This window comes from Dinoponera quadriceps, unplaced genomic scaffold (genome assembly GCF_001313825.1).
Source record: "Dinoponera quadriceps isolate SergipeBrazil2010 unplaced genomic scaffold, ASM131382v1 scaffold690, whole genome shotgun sequence".
Classification (NCBI taxonomy): domain Eukaryota; kingdom Metazoa; phylum Arthropoda; class Insecta; order Hymenoptera; family Formicidae; genus Dinoponera; species Dinoponera quadriceps.
Genome location: NW_014555275.1, coordinates 46195 through 63985, shown reverse-complemented (window position 1 = coordinate 63985; position 17791 = coordinate 46195). Strand labels below are relative to the sequence as shown.

Below are 17791 nucleotides of genomic sequence, written 5' to 3'. Positions count from 1 at the left end.
GGGGATTCGATTCCTCTCGTAGCTGCAGGCACCAGATTAAATGTTCTCATCGACGTTGAAAACTATATAACCAATCCAAATGACACTTGTTTACAATAAAGTGTTCTCGCATAGATTTTTTTTTTCATTTTCAACAAAAGTTTAAGCATTTTATTACAATTAGGATTAGTCCACATATTTCCTTTTTTTTTCCTTTCTCGTTCTTCTCTATTATCGCGTCTCGTTTTTTCCTCCTTTCTCTTTCCCCTTCCTTTTCTTCCACTTTCTCTCTCTCTCTCTCTCTCTCTCTTTCTCTCCCTCTTCCTCTCTCTCTGTTCTATATCTGTTCCGTTTTATAATTTGTACGTTTAAGAAACACCTCTCGATGAATAGCACGCAACACCACACTATACGCTTCTCCTTTTTCTTTCGCGATCGTCTCTCAGCGGGTTTAGCCAAATATTCGTCGAAAAAACAGCGCATCATCCTCCTTCGCTCCTCATAATAGTTGCGGTTACATATTACTTACGATGATGTCGACGCGACGCTAGTTATTTCATACGGATTAATCATTTTTAAACGTAAGAACAACGCGGCTTCGACGACGAAAGTTCGGTCACAGGAAAATCAGAAGCCCATCGCGGATCCGGGAAAGCAAAGGTAGTAGTAAGTGGTAGGACGTGATAATTAGTCGCAGCGTGCTTCCTTTACGTCGTTCACTCTCGTCCACGTGATGTTTCTGCGTTACCCAACGCTACTGGCGCGAGCCTCCTCTTCCGCCGCGGCCACGAGTGCCGTCGCGTTCCTGCAACGAGACACGACATTCCATTAGAAGTCGATTAACGATCGTTATCAGCAGCCGGTGTTTACTCTCTCTCTCTCTCTCTTGATCATTTCGATCTGTTTGCGTCTGCGACTTTCATTTAGGAAAAAGAAAAGATAAACATCCTTATCGCGGATGGTTGATCAAACCGACTCGAGTCCACCTATCTCTATCTACCTTGCGCTGATGTAGGTGAGGTTGATGACCATGCTGATGATGATCTCTGGGCAGATCCGAGACGTGACCTCTGTTCCTGTGATTCGAGGAGGGATGGTGATGCTGTATGACATTGCTCGGTGCCTTACGCTGGTCCTCCTCGGCCTGCCTGCGTTCATAATGCCCGAAGTCGTCGAAGATGCTGGTGGAGTGGCGGTAGGTGTGCAGTATGCGCAGCACCGTGACACCCTTGGCGTGCGGCACCTCTTGCGCGTCCCGCGAATTCGTCACCGGCTTGTTCTCATTGTTCTCTAGCTTAATGTGTCGCAGTTGCACATTAGGAACGTCCTTCACGTAAATCCAACGCACGCGGAACTGACCCTTCCACTTGTCCTGCGACCAGACACTACTGTTGCACTGATAATCGACCGGCGACACCATCTGCGCCATGCCGCAGAAGTGGCCGGAGCCGTTGACGGAGAAGAACAGATAGAGGGGCGCGCCTTCGCGACTCGCCTCCCGGTAAGCCTGGTCCAGCCGCTTGTTGCCGTGTTCCGTGCTGCACCAGATCTCGTATTTGATCGAACGATGTATGTCGTCCTCCGAATAGGACTTGATCACGAAGAACCTGGCCCCGGGCGCGGTCTGATCGAACTCTACGGGGTTGTAATCGTTTTTCACCTTCAGCTCGTCGAGCACCGGATGCGATTGGCTCTGTACGAGCTGTTGCTGCTGTTGTTGCTGCTGCTGCTGCTGCTGTTGTTGCTGCTGATGATGCTGCTGCTGCTGTTGGTGCTGCTGATGCTGCGACTGCGGCGGCGGTACGTGGATTTGAGGAGGCGGCGGGGTCGCCGCCGTCGGCTGCCGGTTCCAGCAGGGAGGCGGCGGGGGCGGTCTCTGCTGTCTCTGGACGGGGGGCGGCGGCGGCGGGATCGGCGGTTGCACCTGCGGCGGCGGAGGTGCCGTCGGCGGCGGCGGCGCGGAAGACTTGCCCTCGCCCCACGTCCCGATGTCCATGTTATGCTTGCCCGGCACTATCGGCGGCGGCGGCATGCCCGCCTTCTTCTTCATACCCTGGGTGGAGGACAACGGCGGCACCGGTTTCGCCGGCTGGCTTGCTACGCTCGCCCACGTGATCTTCCTCGGCTCCTTCGGCTCCGGCTTGAGCTGCTGCTGCGCCACGGCCGCAGCCGCAGCTGCCGCCGCCGCCGCCGCAGCGGAGTGCTGCTGATCCTGCCTCGGTAGCTCCGCGGTGCTGCCGATCGACAAGCTCTGCATACTCTGCTCGATGGTCTTAATGTCCGTGCTGCTCGGCGTGGTGTAGCTCTCGTTACCGCGCGGGTAATAGTCCTCGTACTTGGTCCTCCTTGGCGTGCCCCAAGCGCTGAAGTCGCCGTTACCGTGGAAGTAGTTAAACTGCGGCTGGCCGAACGTGCCGAAGCCGCCGCTGGCGGCGGCGGCAGCGTTCGCCGAGAACATACCGTCCATGCCGTACGCATCGTGGCCTATTTGACCGCCGTAGCCGGACAGAAAAGCCACCGGGTCTGTGCCGTTCGACCATGTACCGTCGCCGAAGGTCTGATAAGGGAACGAGGTGCCGGGGTAGTACGGATTGTACGGATCACCGGCGCCGATCGGATAACTCGAGTGATGCTGAGCATTGTTGCCACCTCGCCACGAATCGAAACCGGTGTCCTCGCCAGCGGCATGCTCCGTCTGCTGTTGCTGCTGGTGTTCCTTAGGGCCATTGCTCACTGTTCCGAACAGAGTTTCTGCGTTTATTCGCTTGCAGCGTCAGTGAGAAGGAGCACAGTAAACAATATTTTGTGTCCGAATCGGTCCTTGTTGAAAATTTTCGCGTTAAATTTCTAACATATCCGTTAAATATTAATTTAATACATATCATGTTTACGTTATCTTAATAATTTGTGTCGATATTCAATATGCGTAAGTGTTGACATATTTTATACTTCAGTGTTGATTAATGTGTTAATTTTCGACATAATATTTGTGTTACTTTTCAACATATTCACCTTGTGTTAAATTAATTAAATAATTAATGTTAAATTAATTAAATAAATTAGTTAAATTGTATTAAATTAACACAAAAATTTCAGTGGGCCGTTTGGAACATATGAAATATGTTAAATTTAACACAAAATTTTTTACTGTGAGAGAGAGGAAGAGAGAAAGGGGTGAGAGGGGGGGGGAGAGAGAGAGAGAGAGAGAGGGTAAGATACTTGCATAGTTTTGCACACACATGATTTAAAAGGACGATCTGTGGGGGCCGGAGTAGAGAGAGGTTGTGAGTCGGATCTTGGGAATGTTATCGACACACTCGAAGACGCTGAGCAATGTGAGTGTACGACGCTCGATTCGTAAACACATTATGACAACAACGAGCAGAATTGACAGCTGTTTATTGTTGCCTGTGCATCACATTACATTGCATATATTTACAAGCGGTTTACAGAGAATGTAAACGCGGGTTTACAATTACGAGACATGAAGTGAAATATAATATTCTTGAAATCGATATATCTCGACGAGTCGATGCATTGTCGAATCCTAACAAAGATTACTCTGAAAGACATTTAAACCAGAATGTCGCGCCAAATGGCATTCTATCAGCTTTAATCTCCTCTTAATCGTTCAGACTGAAGATCTTCTCTCAAGCGACTTTTGTACTCGATGTACAGTGGTGGGCAACGGAAAGGTTGTGACACTCTTTCTGGATAAGTTTGGGAAAGCATCCCGTATCCAATACGAGAATTTGTTCTTTAGTTATTCTCAGAAGATACATTCTCCCATTGGATGTGTTGCAAAACTCGTAAAGAAAATTAACAATCTCACAATGTATGCATAACAACCTTCCCCTGTTCACCACTGTACACACAATTGGATATCTCTAAAGTCCGCGTGTCAGACTGGGTAATGAAGATTAATGATCGTAGACAATAAGTTTGAATTCAATGAATCAATGAACTGCAATCTTGGCTTGTTTTGTCCAAATTGGTCAAGTTCTAAGCTTCAATCTTGAATCTCTTCGATCTTCGATGCTCGACCGTTGATTTCCGACAGCTCGACATGGCACTCGAGGAAAATCAACGTCGTGTCATCCAACTGACGAAATTCACCCGTTCTTCGCACACATTCAACACGTGTGTTCCGTGCCGCGGGTGAGTATCAAGTGTGTCGAGTACAACGACGAGGGAAGGATGCTCGGTGCAGATGCATGCTCGACTCTCGGTACTCACCTTGGTTGCCAGTTTGTCCTTTCATCCGCTGCATGCCGTCGCATGAAAAAACATACAAAATTTAGAAGGACAGTCCTCGCTGACGTGACGAGNGGGGGGGGGGGGGGCGCGTACGCGGAGGGGGGAAGGGAGGAAGAGAGAAAGAGAGAGAGAGAGAGTGAGGGTATATGGTGTCTGCCGTGTGCAGACGCGTGCGGCGGCGACGGTGGTGATGGTGGAGTAGCGTAGTCAACACAACACACTGACCTGGTTTGAGACAGCGCCTGACAATCCAGTTGACATAACCTGTGTCGTGCGGCCTGCGTCTCGTCGTTGTTGCTGTCGTCGTCGTCGTCGTCGTCGACGTCGCCGTCGTCGTAATCGTCTTCGTCGTAGTAGCTGTCGTTGTTCTCGTCGTCGTCGTCGTCGTCGGCGAGCGTCGAGCGACGGCGGCGCCCGTGTCGTCGGTCGGTAGAACCGGGGTGCGGATTTAGACGGCCCGTGTCAGCACCGGCTACGGAAGGACAGGCGGGCGGAGGGGAGGAGGGGGAACGTAGCGCGCGATTACATGCAGTTAGCGGCGGCGGCGGCGCGCCTCTACATGCCACAACGGCTTGCCCGTCGGCTCTGTCTCTCGGTGCACTCTCTCTCGCGCCCGCACTGGAAGAACGCGCCAACACACTTCCGCGATCTCTCTCTCTTTTGTGAACGCGAACTCCAACCCTGCGCGCTCTCCGCACAGTCTCGCACTACGTGGCCGTCCGGAAGCGAGCACCGCTGAGCCGACCGCGCACCGACAATGTCCTCGGCCCGCTCGCGAGAGTCCCAAGACGTTCGCTGCTGTCCCGCTGACCGGAATCACCCGCGAACGAATTCACCGTACCGAATTCCTCCTTCGGCTTCGAGCAATAACTACGTGACGTGCACTGACCTCTCTTGTGTGCTCGCAGGCACGCCAACCGGCGATTATCTGTCGGGACCTCTTCGAGCATTTCCCCCGAGTCTCATGGGCTGCGTTCGGGAATACGTATTGGAGGTTGAGCAACGTTTAATCGACCAATCGTGATAAAGGAATTTTAGTTCTTTTTTCCTGGCGGTCGGTTGTAAGAATTAAAAGTGAGCAAATTTACCAGATGTTGACCAATGTAATTATAAGTGTTCTAATAAATTCGCTCACTTTTATGATTCTTACCATGTTTTGAGATACACAATTGATCCTTGATCGGTCAATTAAATGTGGTCAATTAAACTCTATTCTCAATGTGTATTCACGAACGCATGGTTGTAATATCTATCTAAGGGTTGCATTCGGAAATCATAGTCGATGTATAGCGTAGTATTTAATTGATCAATCAGAACAAGAAGAGTAAAGATTTCTTTATCACGATTGACTGATAAAATTCTGGTCTATCCTACAACTACAGAGTTTCGGAACACGACAATAAAATATGACTATGCGTAAGATCCACTTTACGCTAAAAATACTTCAAATTTTTGTTCGAAAAATATTTTTTCTAAATGTCCCAAAATAGTTGCAGCTTCGAGTAGATCCGACTCTATAAATATCGTTCATAATCGGATCTTATAGCCGGTATTAGATTACGGATTTCACTAAACTCAAGTTAGTAAATTTACTCTGATTGATTCGATACATTCATAATCTATAGTTTGATTGCAGGCTTAAGCCTGCGATATACGGTGCTTCGTACTGTATCTGGTGGAATCTAGTGACATGTTAGAAATGCTGTGTTCTGACTGATGCATCTTTATATTATCAGGTCTATTAATTAATTCGTGTCGCTCAACTTTGCACAAAAATACTAATCATTTGCATTTAAGTTATTGTCGCCTTGCCATTTTAAAGTATTGACTTTTTGCCATTTTAAAGTATTGACATTCAAGATTAGAATTTACGTTACAATTAGTCCGTCTTCTTAACTGAACCGTTTGATCAAGAAATTTACACGGGTTGAAACGTGAGAATTTTGTACGTACGCTTCAATATATATTTAAATTTTTCAAACAAGTTTTATCAGTTAAGCTGAAAGAAACAGATGATATTTAATGCTTAGAGCAAAAATCTAAAGGCTTACTAATCCGGACATCATTTTAAAGATTTTTAAGGGATTAATGCTGTGTTAATTCTATTATATGAAGAAATTGAAATTTATTTTTCCAAACGGGTAGTAGGAAACATCTTTTATGACATTGATACACGAATAGTTAATTAATATAACGAGAAAACACTTTATGAGAATAACGTACTTTTATATTATAGAAATCATTTTGGTGATACACAATGTATAATTTTAATATAAATGACAATCACATTATGTAAATAAAGTTGAATAAACTTCTAACAATAACATAAAATTCATATCTGATAATAGCATATTACATTGTGTAAAGTATATATATACACATACATATATGCATACATATATGTATATATACACATGTCTATACATATATGCATGTATAATTTATATGTACATATACATATTCATATATCCAACATGTATGTATATACAATATAATTTCACTATCTAATTTCATAGTTACATGTATATATAACGTTCCACTAATATTATCAATTTCATCCAATTCTACATACTGAATAAGAAGCTACAACTTTAAGTCTGATTACAAAAAAAAAAATGATCAGAGATATACTTCGAAATAAATCATTAAATGTAGTAAAGGATATAACTTTCACATCACACACACACACACACGTATATATGTTATATCACCAAAATAAATCGTTTCTATCAAGAAGAAAAACTTGAGTTATATATGCACGTAGTATCTCAACAAAATATCTGTTACTGTCGTATGTTGTCTATATTATATGAAAATTAATCTAATTTATTAGTTTACTTCTCCATATACTGTACATGAATAATAATACCTATATTGTCAAATCTAATACAGTACATATATGTCTTTTAAAGTTAAGCGAGACTTTTGCTCTTAACGCGGCAAAGATGATAAATCGCCACGATAATGTACCGGTTGTTAATAATTGTAGATAATAGAAATGATCATACATATCTATTTCTATTTTGTATCATATATACGTAGTCGATTATTTTTGTTCTGTCTGATTTCACGAGACTGTGGTAAAAAGTCTTTGGTTATACTTTCACATAGCAAGAATGGCTCAAGATTGATGGTTAACAACATTTTTCTAGTAAAGAATCCCTGACATTTGTCTCTCTTTCATTTTTCATTCAGTTTCTACTTAACCAGGAGAAAGCTTTCAATATAAGATACGCTATGGTAGCTATGTACATCATTTTTTCTTTCTGTTGACGACTTATTAAATCTTGTTCGAGTGCCATCACCCTGCGGTTCAATTTACCTACTTGACGGCGTAAATGCTGTACTTCTTCACTGGGTGGTAAAGAAACATCAAGAGGACCATAAGAGGGTGTTTGTTCTCTGTATCAAAAGCATGAAGCAAATTACATATAGTGCAAAATAAGAAGCAGATCATATTGTTAATATAGTGATAAAACAGCGTTTCACGGAAAATTGTACATAGTTATATAATTAATATAAAATTCCATACCTGACATGTCTCACAATCTGTACCTCAGGATTATATGTCCTAGCAACTGTTTCTCTATTTTCACATGTAGCAGATTGGTCTTCTTCATCTACTGCTGGAAAATAATGGTTGTCCAATGTTAGGATTCTTGGAGGAGTCTATAAACAAAAAAGAAGGTATTTGATAATGAATCATTATTCTTTGATATTCATCTCTTTAACCCTCTAATAATAACGTGGATTCTTAGAATATCAAAGCATTTTTCAAAGTGTTTTACTGTAATTATTTAAAATAAGTAAACTTTATTCTATTTTTTCAATTATAAATAAACAAAATTGTCGAAAAGAAAAAAGTTCATACTATTATTCACTTCTTGTGTCTATTTCGTATATTAGATGAAAAATGAATAAAACAGAATATGGAGTCGAATTCAACCCCAACCGTACTATTGGAAGGTTAATGCCTTACCTGTACTCTAATAATTCCAAGTTCAGGAGTCATAACAGCATTTTCCAAAGCAATTTCTAGCGGTGGAGCTTTTGTGCCAACATGTTGTTCTTGTCCTGCAATGATAATTAAGTTATATGAAACATATTACATAAAAGAACTATTACATGAAATTGTTTTCTCTAATAATTACAAGATAGTTTAATATCTAAACTAAAACCTCACCAACAACAAGAATTCTATCTGGCACATGCATTTCAATTTTCTCTGCAGCAGGTTGATTCCATGCCGATCCATTTGCTATTGTGCTGTCTTCAGCGTAATCTCCACTTACACGAATGCTTTTTGGAACACGCATTCGTGTATTGATATCCAAGGTGAAGTTTGGATCATAAAAACTATCTGGCTCTGCATTGAAATGTTGTGCCTTTGCCATTATAACTGAAAGTATATTTTTGCTATGAAAGTACTTTTCCTATATAAAACTCAAGTATGAATACTATTTTGGCACAAAGATTTTGTGAAAAGGTTGCCTGTTAAAAACATAACCTAATGCACACTTTCTGTATCGTAATATCTCTATATAATAAGCTAGATAATTGAAAGATAAATTATAGCAATGTAAAAAAAAAAGGAGTTGTTGCCACAACACACAACTTGTATTCTAATAAGCTTCTTTATTAACGATTCACGATATTATACGATGAAACTGTGTAGATTTGTTACCTTCGTTTCTTCTTGCAAAAAGAAAAAGAAAAAATAATCATTCAAACCGACCGATTGCACGAATGAAACAATGACGTAATCTTTTCTTGACAAAATACCGTGAAGAAAACCCTTGTCAAGGCATTGAACTAATTTTTTGCATATTTTTCATCACCGCTTCACATCAAATACAATTAATATGTACATATATATATACGCATGTAAGACGTACGCAATAGAACGTAAAGAGAGTCACTCTCGAAATTCAAATTGCTCCGAAATTCGAGATACTGTTATCGCGGACAAAGCAATTCACGAATTAGCTCTAACTGTCGATAATTAGTACGAAAACCGATAATCTCATCGCTATGCAAACGTGTAACCTAAAGAAGAATATTTACCGTCTCGCACCTTGTTGTTCGTTAAACATGAAGCTTCCGCTTTGAAGTACAGAGCGAACGCGAGACCAGTGCTACCAAATCTCGAAATAGATATGTAATTGTGTGAACTTCGGGGCTAAAGGAAAGTCTGAGACCTCTAGAAAGCCGCTTTTTCTATTGGATATCGAACTGCGACGCGGTGTGTTTTTCGATTAGTAGAGGCTACAGTAGAGACTCGACAAGTAACATTAAACTCGACGTAAAACATTAGAATATTCACATTGGCAGTTCACATTACATGACATAACGACGAGGTAACATTGGCAGTGTTCCGAAATTCACTGCTAGCGTTTAAAATCTATAGTTCATGTAACGTATACTATAGTTTTTCAGCACTACCAATGAATATTGGAACGTAGCCTTTAACGTTGGCATCAATGGTTGCGTTCATAAAACACAAGCGATCAGTGAGCGGTCGATGATTATTGGTCTTTACTGTTAGATCCTTAAATTTAGACCAATTATATTAACGAATTGTCAACTATTATGTTTTCTAAACGGAACAATGTGTTGTCACGTGACTACACTTGACATTAGTTCAGCATTTCATGAATGTGCGCCTTCGTGTTGCTTGAAATCTCCCGCCAAAACTCACCGAATGAATACGGCACGAAATGTCGTTCTTGTTTTTTCGTTGATAAACGCAACTTACGGGAAAAATAATGGACGATTCGCAGCGTAAGTAAATTGATATGCTGTCGAGTATCGGAACAATTCCGGCCAAGTATCGCGCAGTGACAAAATGTTCGTAAACGTCTCTGAATTTTCTTCGACCTGTTGTTACGCTTCATTCATGCTGTGTTTTTTGAGTGATGAATGATCCAACTGCAAATATTGCAGTTTGTCTGATTAAACGAAATTGTTTTAGCATCTACGTCTGGAAGGAACAGACGTCAGAAAGTTGATAAGACTGGCAGGCTTTCGGCTTTGGAGAAATTGAAGGAAACCCGAAGTGGCAAGCGCAAGTATGAGGTTGAAGAGATAGAAAATGTGTATGACGAGGTAGATGAGAAAGAATACAGCACTACTGTTCTAAAGCGTCAACAGGATGACTGGATAGTCGATGATGGTAAACAATTATTTCTCTTGTTTGATTTAAGAATATTTTACTACAATTAAAGAAAATTTTGCTGGAAAGCAACTTACCTCAAATATATTTTATAGTCAGTAACGTCTTCTTGAAAACTGTAAAACTTAAGTATTAATTTCAAATTAACAAATTAAAGGGAAAAGTGGTTATGTGGAAGATGGGAGAGAGATTTTTGACGACGATTTGGATGAAGAAAGCATTCAAGATGCGAAAAGACAGAAGTATAATATGTCTGGTCCTAGGAAGAAAAGAAAAGAAGAAGAAAAGAAGAAAGGAGATATTCAGAGCATGATTAGGAATATGCCTTCTAAAAAGGGCATCAATACAGACTACAAGGATGATGATATTTTAGGAGAGTTGCTCAGTGAGATTTCAACAAATAAGAAGACAACTGATAATTCTAAGCCAAGAGAAATGAAAAACAAATTTTGCCACACAGTTCATTCAGATCTTGCGTGAGTTGTTGAGTTATATTTGTACATACTCATATGTACTGTTTTGTATTGATCTTACAAGTTTGTATTAAACTCACAAATGCTAAATTTATTATAGACACAAAAATCAATCTTCACCTGTAGACCAAGAGGCAAACGACAAAAGGATAACTCAGAAGCTAGAAGTGAATAGTGCAAGTCAGATAATTGAGGATGATGATACAGCTTTGATATTTGATGCACCACAAAAGAAAAGTACAAATAAACCAATAGGTCCTAATGACATTAGACGATATCAGAATACGAACCAGAGAATTGATGAAGATACTAAACTCGAAGAATCACAAAGAAACGCAAATAAACAAGCCGAGTCGAAAGACACCAAAACTTGCCAAAATGCGAGTCAGATGATCGATGATGATTTTGCGGAGGAAGAGTTATTTAGTAAGTCGGAACTGTCGTCTATATGTTCAAAAGCAGAGAAGGAATCAAATTTGGGTCCGAATGAGTGTGTTGAGGATGTAAGTTCTTTGTTCTTTACCATGCTTTATCGTATTATTCATACAGGAGAGCGCAATACTATATATGAAATACATATTGTAGCTGTCTAGTATAGACTTCGACGATGGGATCATGGACGGAGACTTTTCCTCACCAGTAAGCATCGTTAAACCTCAGAAGAACGGGATGAACGTGCAAAATGCTACGTGCAAGACTTCCGTCAAAGGTATAAAGGTTGGGAATGCGGTCGATTTGACGGAAGTAGCGCCGCAATTGGTCAAGACGAAGGACGAGGTGGAGGTGTTCAGATTTTACTATCTGGACGCGTACGAAAACCCTTACAAGAATCCCGGAACTGTGTACCTCTTCGGCAAGACCTACGTACCGAGTCACGATACGTACTGCTCCTGTTGCGTCATGGTGCACTATATACCGAGGAGAATATATCTCTTACCCAGGAAACACGTACGTGCAATTTCCCGCATATTCTTTCTTCGTCAAACTGTGCCATTTGTTACACGTATCAGCTCACTGTCTGTCATGAATTTCAGTTGAAGACTTCCAAGAGCGGAGAACCCCAATTAACTACCATGGAAGACGTGTACAAAGAATTCGATGAATATGCCAACAAGATGCACATAATGGAATTTAACTGTAAAGAGTCGAAGAAGCATTATTCCTTCGAAAAGGAGGGTACACCGAAGACGTCCGATTACTTGGAGGTCAGGTATAACGCGCGTTATCCAGCGATCAACGCCGATTACTCGGGTCCGGCGATCGAGCGTGTCTTCGGCACGACAGTGAACCCGTTGGAACTGTTGCTTGTAGAAAGAAAAATCAAGGGGCCTGGATGGCTGGACGTCAAGAACGTGTCGTCTAACGCAGGGCGTTTCACTTGGTGCCAACAAATAGTAAGTGCGAATTATTATTGTAATTGGGATTAAAAGAGGGAATTAAATATATATGAAAAATAATTGGAATTCATTCGGTGAAAATATATAAAATATGTAATAAGAGCCAGGCGGTGAAGTAGTAAATTTAATATTTATAAATAAATATAACTTTTTTCAAGTAAAGGTCGCGAAATCAATAGCGATCGATACTTTCGAGTTCTCTTCAACAATGATAATATTGCTATGTTATGATGCAACAGGTGGTTACTTCAGACATGGACAACATATCGCTATGTTCTGAAGAGAAAGCCAAGCCGCCGATGGTGATAGCGACGTTAAATGTGAGGATGTCTTTGAACTCGAAGCTACAGAATGAAGTAGTGATGGTCGCGGTATTAATTCATCATAAGTATAACGTCGACAAGGAACCACCAAAGCCACCTTACGACCGTCAGTTTTGCCGTACGTTTCTCTCATCATTAATATACGGTTACTTTGACATATCACCATAAAAAGGGAGCAACTAATGTCATTCTGCGATTCAGACGAGCAAAAGAAGATCGTTGCCACTTAATTCACATAAAGTTTTCGTGGATTGTTCTCTGCTTTGCGGAATAGCATTTGTTGGTTTTTTTCTTTCAAGAAACTAACGAAGATTTCGCTGTTTTCATCGTGTATAGTTGTTACACGGCCACGAGATATCCCATGGCCACGGCAAGTTCAGGATATGCTACCTAGAATCCAGAATACCGAGATAATCAAGTGCGAAATCGAGAGTGAATTGCTCGAAGAGTTGTTGACGTTGTTGCAAAAAGCAGACCCGGATTTGATAATAGGCTACGACTGTGCTTTTCAGTTCGACGTGTTGATGCAAAGAATGTTCGCCTTGAAAGTGCCCAATTGGAATAGAATGGGAAGATTAAAGTCAACAACTCCTCCTCTTATTAGGGTACGCGTGATTACCTCGTTTGTCGTCTTTTGAATAAACACAAGTTAAAAGCAGTAATGAAATCAACGCATTCTAAAAAAAAAATAAATAGAAACACGATTCAAACTACCTCTTTGCAGGGCAAGATTATTCTTAACCAAGCGTTCGTCGGCCGTCCGATTTGCGACATTCAAGTCTCGGCGAAAGAATTGAACTTGAAAGTGAGAAGTTACGATCTAGTGTCGCTCTGCAGTGCGGTAAGTCGGAACGATAGCACCGTGCACCGTTTATTCGATCGAGATCGACGTGGTTTTGAATTCTAGGTGCTGAGGACGAAGGAACACGAGTGCAAGGAGATCACGCCAGCGGAGACCCCGTCGTACTACAATACCCCGGATAAAATAACAAGTCTGATACACACGACGTTAAAGGAAGCAAAATACATTATAACTATAGTAATGGATCTTAATGTTATACCGTTAGCGCTTCAAATCACCTGTTTAGCCGGTAAGGTTTCGATATGTATCGCTAATATGTCCATGTGTATGAGAGAGAAAGAGAGAAAGAGTGTACAGTTGCAATTGTGATTAATCATCGATAAAATGGATGTAGGTAATATCTTGTCGAGAACCCTATTGGGCGGAAGAGCCGAGAGAAACGAATACCTTCTCTTGCATGCTTTTCATCTGAAGGATTACATAACACCGGACAAGAAGACTGAAAAGAGACGAGATGACAGTGAGATTTTAATATTTAATATATTTTTATTAAATTTATTTAATACCATTACCTAATATAAAGTATCCAATAAGAAATTTAATATAATAAATATAATTGAATAAATTAAAAAATATAATTTATATATATATAAAACATGTTTTTTTTTCCTGCGTTATTACTAACGATATTAAGTTGACTTAATGCCAAACACACACAGATCCTCGTAAGAAGGCCGCGGCGTATACGGGAGGTTTGGTGCTCGATCCGAAGAAAGGTTTCTACGACAAACTGGTGCTGCTGATGGACTTCAATTCGCTGTATCCAAGCATCATACAAGAATACAACTTGTGCTTCACCACTGTACCCGGTGCGGCTTACGCTGACGTCGAGGTAATTTTCTCAAATCGCAACACACATCGACCAAGCGTGACGGTCTCGAATAATATATTTGATCGTGCGACGCGCAGGACTTGAGTATTCCCGACTCAACGTTGGAGACCGGTGTGGTCCCGACTGAAATTCACAAGCTGGTCAAGAGCAGGCAGCAGATCAAGCAACTTATGAAAACGCCGAATCTCACGCCGGAACAGAAGATGGATTACCATATCAGGCAGATGGCCTTGAAGCTCACCGCCAATTCCATGTACGGCTGCCTAGGAGCGACGCATTGCCGGTTTTACGCCAAAGGCCTCGCTGCTTTGATCACAGGTAAGACGAAAGATCGATGAAGCTGGAACGCAGCATCGACGTCATGTGAAATTTTCTATCCTTCAGCGAAGGGTCGGGAGATTCTAGAAGACACGAAGCACTTGGTCGAGAAGTTGCAGTACGAGGTCATTTACGGTGACACCGACTCGTTGATGATAAACACCAACATCTTGGAGTACGACGACGTTTTTTCAATCGGCAAGAAGGTGAGAGAGTGTGTGTGATTTTTTATCTTCATCTATAATATTGTACTCGAATGTGACTTCTGTGTTGTAAATTCTTATACATTTCGCAATTCAATAAGCGATATGACGGGATCGAATATCTCGTAGATCATGCGGGAGGTCAATAACCGATACAAGAAAGTCGAATTGGACATCGACGGAGTGTTCCGGTACCTGTTGCTGTTGCAAAAGAAGAAATACGCTGCCGTTACGATGACGAAGTTGCCGAGCGGGCAACTGCAATTGGTGCAGGAGCACAAGGGTCTGGACATCGTCAGGAGGGATTGGTGCCCGTTGGCCTGCGAGACTGGAAAGTTAGCAAATATACATAACGACGTTTGCCGAGGTCGAAGTTATTCGTTGGGCTTCGCTCAAGTGTGACGCGCGTGTTTCCCTTTCAGAAAAATTCTGGATATACTCCTCTGCGACCAGTCGAGCGATACGCGTCTGGAGCAGGTCGTGCAAATTCTGCAGAACGTCGCGAAGAGTGTGAAGGAGGGAACGGCGCCCATGTCGTCGTTCGTCATCACCAAACAACTGTCGAAGAATCCGGAAGCGTATCCGGATAAGAAGCAGTTGTCGCATGTGATGGTGGCGCTGAGGCTGAATAAAGCAGGCGGCCGAATGTGGAAGGCCGGCGACACGCTGCCCTACATCATATGCGAGGTTTCGTTCGTTTCTCCTACGATCTTACAAATTTAATATCTTAAATTGTATAACTTAAGTTACATGTATCTCTTTATTCCCCTGATAGTTTTATCCATCTATATTTTATTTTTTACTCTAGCAGTTTTGTAGTACTTTTATCCGGTAAATTTTGTCTCTTATACTTCATATATTATTTAAGATGTAGCTTAATAATAGTATATAGTTTTTATTTTAAATTATATCTTTGTTATTCCTTAAGTTGTATAATTTAAGATATAATTTAATAACGCAGCTTTTTAGTAATGTAACTTAAGATATAGTTGTCACATAACTCAAGATCTTAAATTATCAAATTCGTGAGTGTCTCCGGATTGTAAAAACTGTTGTTTCAACAATTTAGGACGGGACCAACGCAAGCGCGACGGAACGAGCGTACCACATCGACGAAGTGAAGAACAGCGAGAAACTGAAGGTGGATGTAAATTACTACTTGCTGAGTCAGATATTTCCCGTGGTGCTGCGAATTTGCGAGCCGATCGAGGGTATCGACGACGTCTTCCTGGCTAATAATTTAGGTATGACTCGTAGATATTGCGAACAGTAGAAATCGAGCGATACGCGATGTTTTTCACATGCCTGGATCTATTCATTAGGTTTACAATTCGTTTACAAACCCAAAACGATAGTCTGCGAGGCGACACTGAACCTGCCGCTGTCCATCAATGACGAAAGGTTCGACAATTGCGTGCCTTTAACGTTTAAATGCAGAAATGAACGATGCAACAGTGAAATAATAATCAAAGACACTGTAACCGAGTTTGTGAGTATTCGTCTCTTCTTTCTCATTACAGTCGCTTCTTTTTAGATCTTGAACATCATTTTTTCCCGAGCAAAGTAGCTTAAACGAACTTAAAACTAGTTCCGTCAATGCTGCATTGTGAGATACTTACGTGTTTCCCCGCAGCATTCCGGTCGGCAATTGTCGCTCAGCATGTGCCCAAATCAGGACTGCAAGTTGCCACCCTGGAGGTATGCAAATGCAATACAAAATGCAGTTCAACTTGCTATGAGAAGAGCGATCAGCAAATACTACAATGGCTGGTTAGAATGCGAGAATCCGCTGTGTTTAAACAGAACCAGGAGGCTACCATTGGACTTTGTTAGAAAATTCCCGAACTGTCCATTGTGCAAGGATATTTCTATGTCTAGGGTTGTAAGTGAACTCAAAACTACGAATTATCGATTTTTTCAACTAACGTCCTTTTCAGAAATGCTAAGCAATTAATTTTTATTGTTACACACACACACACTCTCTCTCTCTCTTTTTTTCTCTCTCTTTCGAAAGATTTAAGTAATTGAATTTCATAAAATGAAAAAGAGCAGGTTGATGTCTTTTAATCTCTTGATTTAGTGATACAGTTGACAATTCAGCGCGAATCGAATCGTTCTATAGAGATCTATATTGCGAAATTTTCATGCTCAATGTAGATATTCATGCATGTTTTCAGTATTCCGGGACGGAGCTTTACAATCAGTTGTATTACTACCACAAAATGTTCGACATTGGACAGCCGGTCTACAAACGTAAGAATGTTTCTATCACATGTTTATTATAATATCTGATAATCGTAAACATTGTGAGCAAAGTTTTCGAATCTGCCTTCAGATCTACTGTCGCAGTGCCCACGTGACATGATAGCTGTGTACAACACGCTGAAGGAGGCGATTGACAGACAATTGAAACGAAACAAATTCTCGTGTGTAGACATTACGGGAATATTCAGCAGCGTCAATGTCAATCCTCGCGCAGGTATATTCGGTAACGCTGGTTCGCAAGAGGACTTTTATGAATTGGGCGATCTGTCCGATGACACGGATAAGGAAATTTAAAGAGAAACTGAAAAGTTGTGAAAGAGAGCTCAATGCACTTCCCATGGAATGCCCATCTTTTAAATATACAGGCCAACAATACCCAGGTTTTCACGTTCCCGACCAGATTCCTCTAGTAAAATCATCTCGTTTTAATTATTTAAGTGATAAATTTTAATCGTTTCTGTTTAATAGAATATGTATTATATTATTTAAAATAACCGAACCTAATGTCTAATATACAACAATAACATACCAATATGCATAAAACCATTGTTACATAATTTATTTCTCCAGTTTCTTTTTTTTAACAGAAGTTATGTAAAGGAAATGCTGAAATAGTTGTAATATTTTCTTGTGAGACCTACTAGAAAATTTCCCTGTATATTTTTTTATATAACAAAATAAATTTTAAAATTATGTCAAATTTGCGTTGC

The 17791-nt window shown here is 41.2% G+C and overlaps 3 protein-coding genes across 6 annotated transcripts; 1 reads left to right on the top strand and 2 right to left on the bottom strand.

Annotated features, from left to right (window-relative positions):
• Nucleotides 1–268: 268 nt before the first annotated feature.
• Nucleotides 269–5142, bottom strand: LOC106743761 (YTH domain-containing family protein 1-like). Its single transcript, XM_014617954.1, has 4 exons — nt 4462–5142; nt 4216–4243; nt 980–2712; nt 269–784 (listed from the first exon to the last, which is right to left on the bottom strand). The coding sequence occupies exons 1-4, from the start codon at nt 4495–4497 to the stop codon at nt 734–736; spliced, it is 1848 nt and encodes a 615-aa protein (XP_014473440.1). The 5' UTR covers nt 4498–5142; the 3' UTR covers nt 269–733.
• A 1579-nt stretch (nt 5143–6721) lies between these two features.
• LOC106743699 (transport and Golgi organization protein 11) lies at nt 6722–9389 on the bottom strand. Of its 4 annotated transcripts, none has more exons than XM_014617796.1 (5): nt 9311–9389; nt 8420–8635; nt 8216–8310; nt 7769–7905; nt 6722–7638 (listed from the first exon to the last, which is right to left on the bottom strand). In XM_014617796.1, the coding sequence occupies exons 1-5, from the start codon at nt 9327–9329 to the stop codon at nt 7428–7430; spliced, it is 678 nt and encodes a 225-aa protein (XP_014473282.1). In that variant the 5' UTR covers nt 9330–9389; the 3' UTR covers nt 6722–7427. The 4 variants fall into 4 exon arrangements, with proteins under 4 accessions (XP_014473282.1, XP_014473283.1, XP_014473284.1 ...); XM_014617797.1 differs by having other exon boundaries at nt 9301–9365; XM_014617798.1 differs by lacking the exon at nt 9311–9389 and adding an exon at nt 9132–9291.
• A 612-nt stretch (nt 9390–10001) lies between these two features.
• Nucleotides 10002–17529, top strand: LOC106743740 (DNA polymerase alpha catalytic subunit). The gene is made up of 21 exons (XM_014617902.1): nt 10002–10017; nt 10208–10408; nt 10566–10884; nt 10982–11384; nt 11467–11829; nt 11916–12275; nt 12518–12719; nt 12938–13206; nt 13326–13442; nt 13509–13692; nt 13798–13923; nt 14123–14295; nt 14373–14613; nt 14680–14819; nt 14946–15151; nt 15239–15503; nt 15886–16060; nt 16139–16305; nt 16450–16698; nt 16994–17069; nt 17152–17529. The coding sequence occupies exons 1-21, from the start codon at nt 10002–10004 to the stop codon at nt 17373–17375; spliced, it is 4476 nt and encodes a 1491-aa protein (XP_014473388.1). The 3' UTR covers nt 17376–17529.
• The last annotated feature ends 262 nt before the right edge of the window (nt 17530–17791 follow it).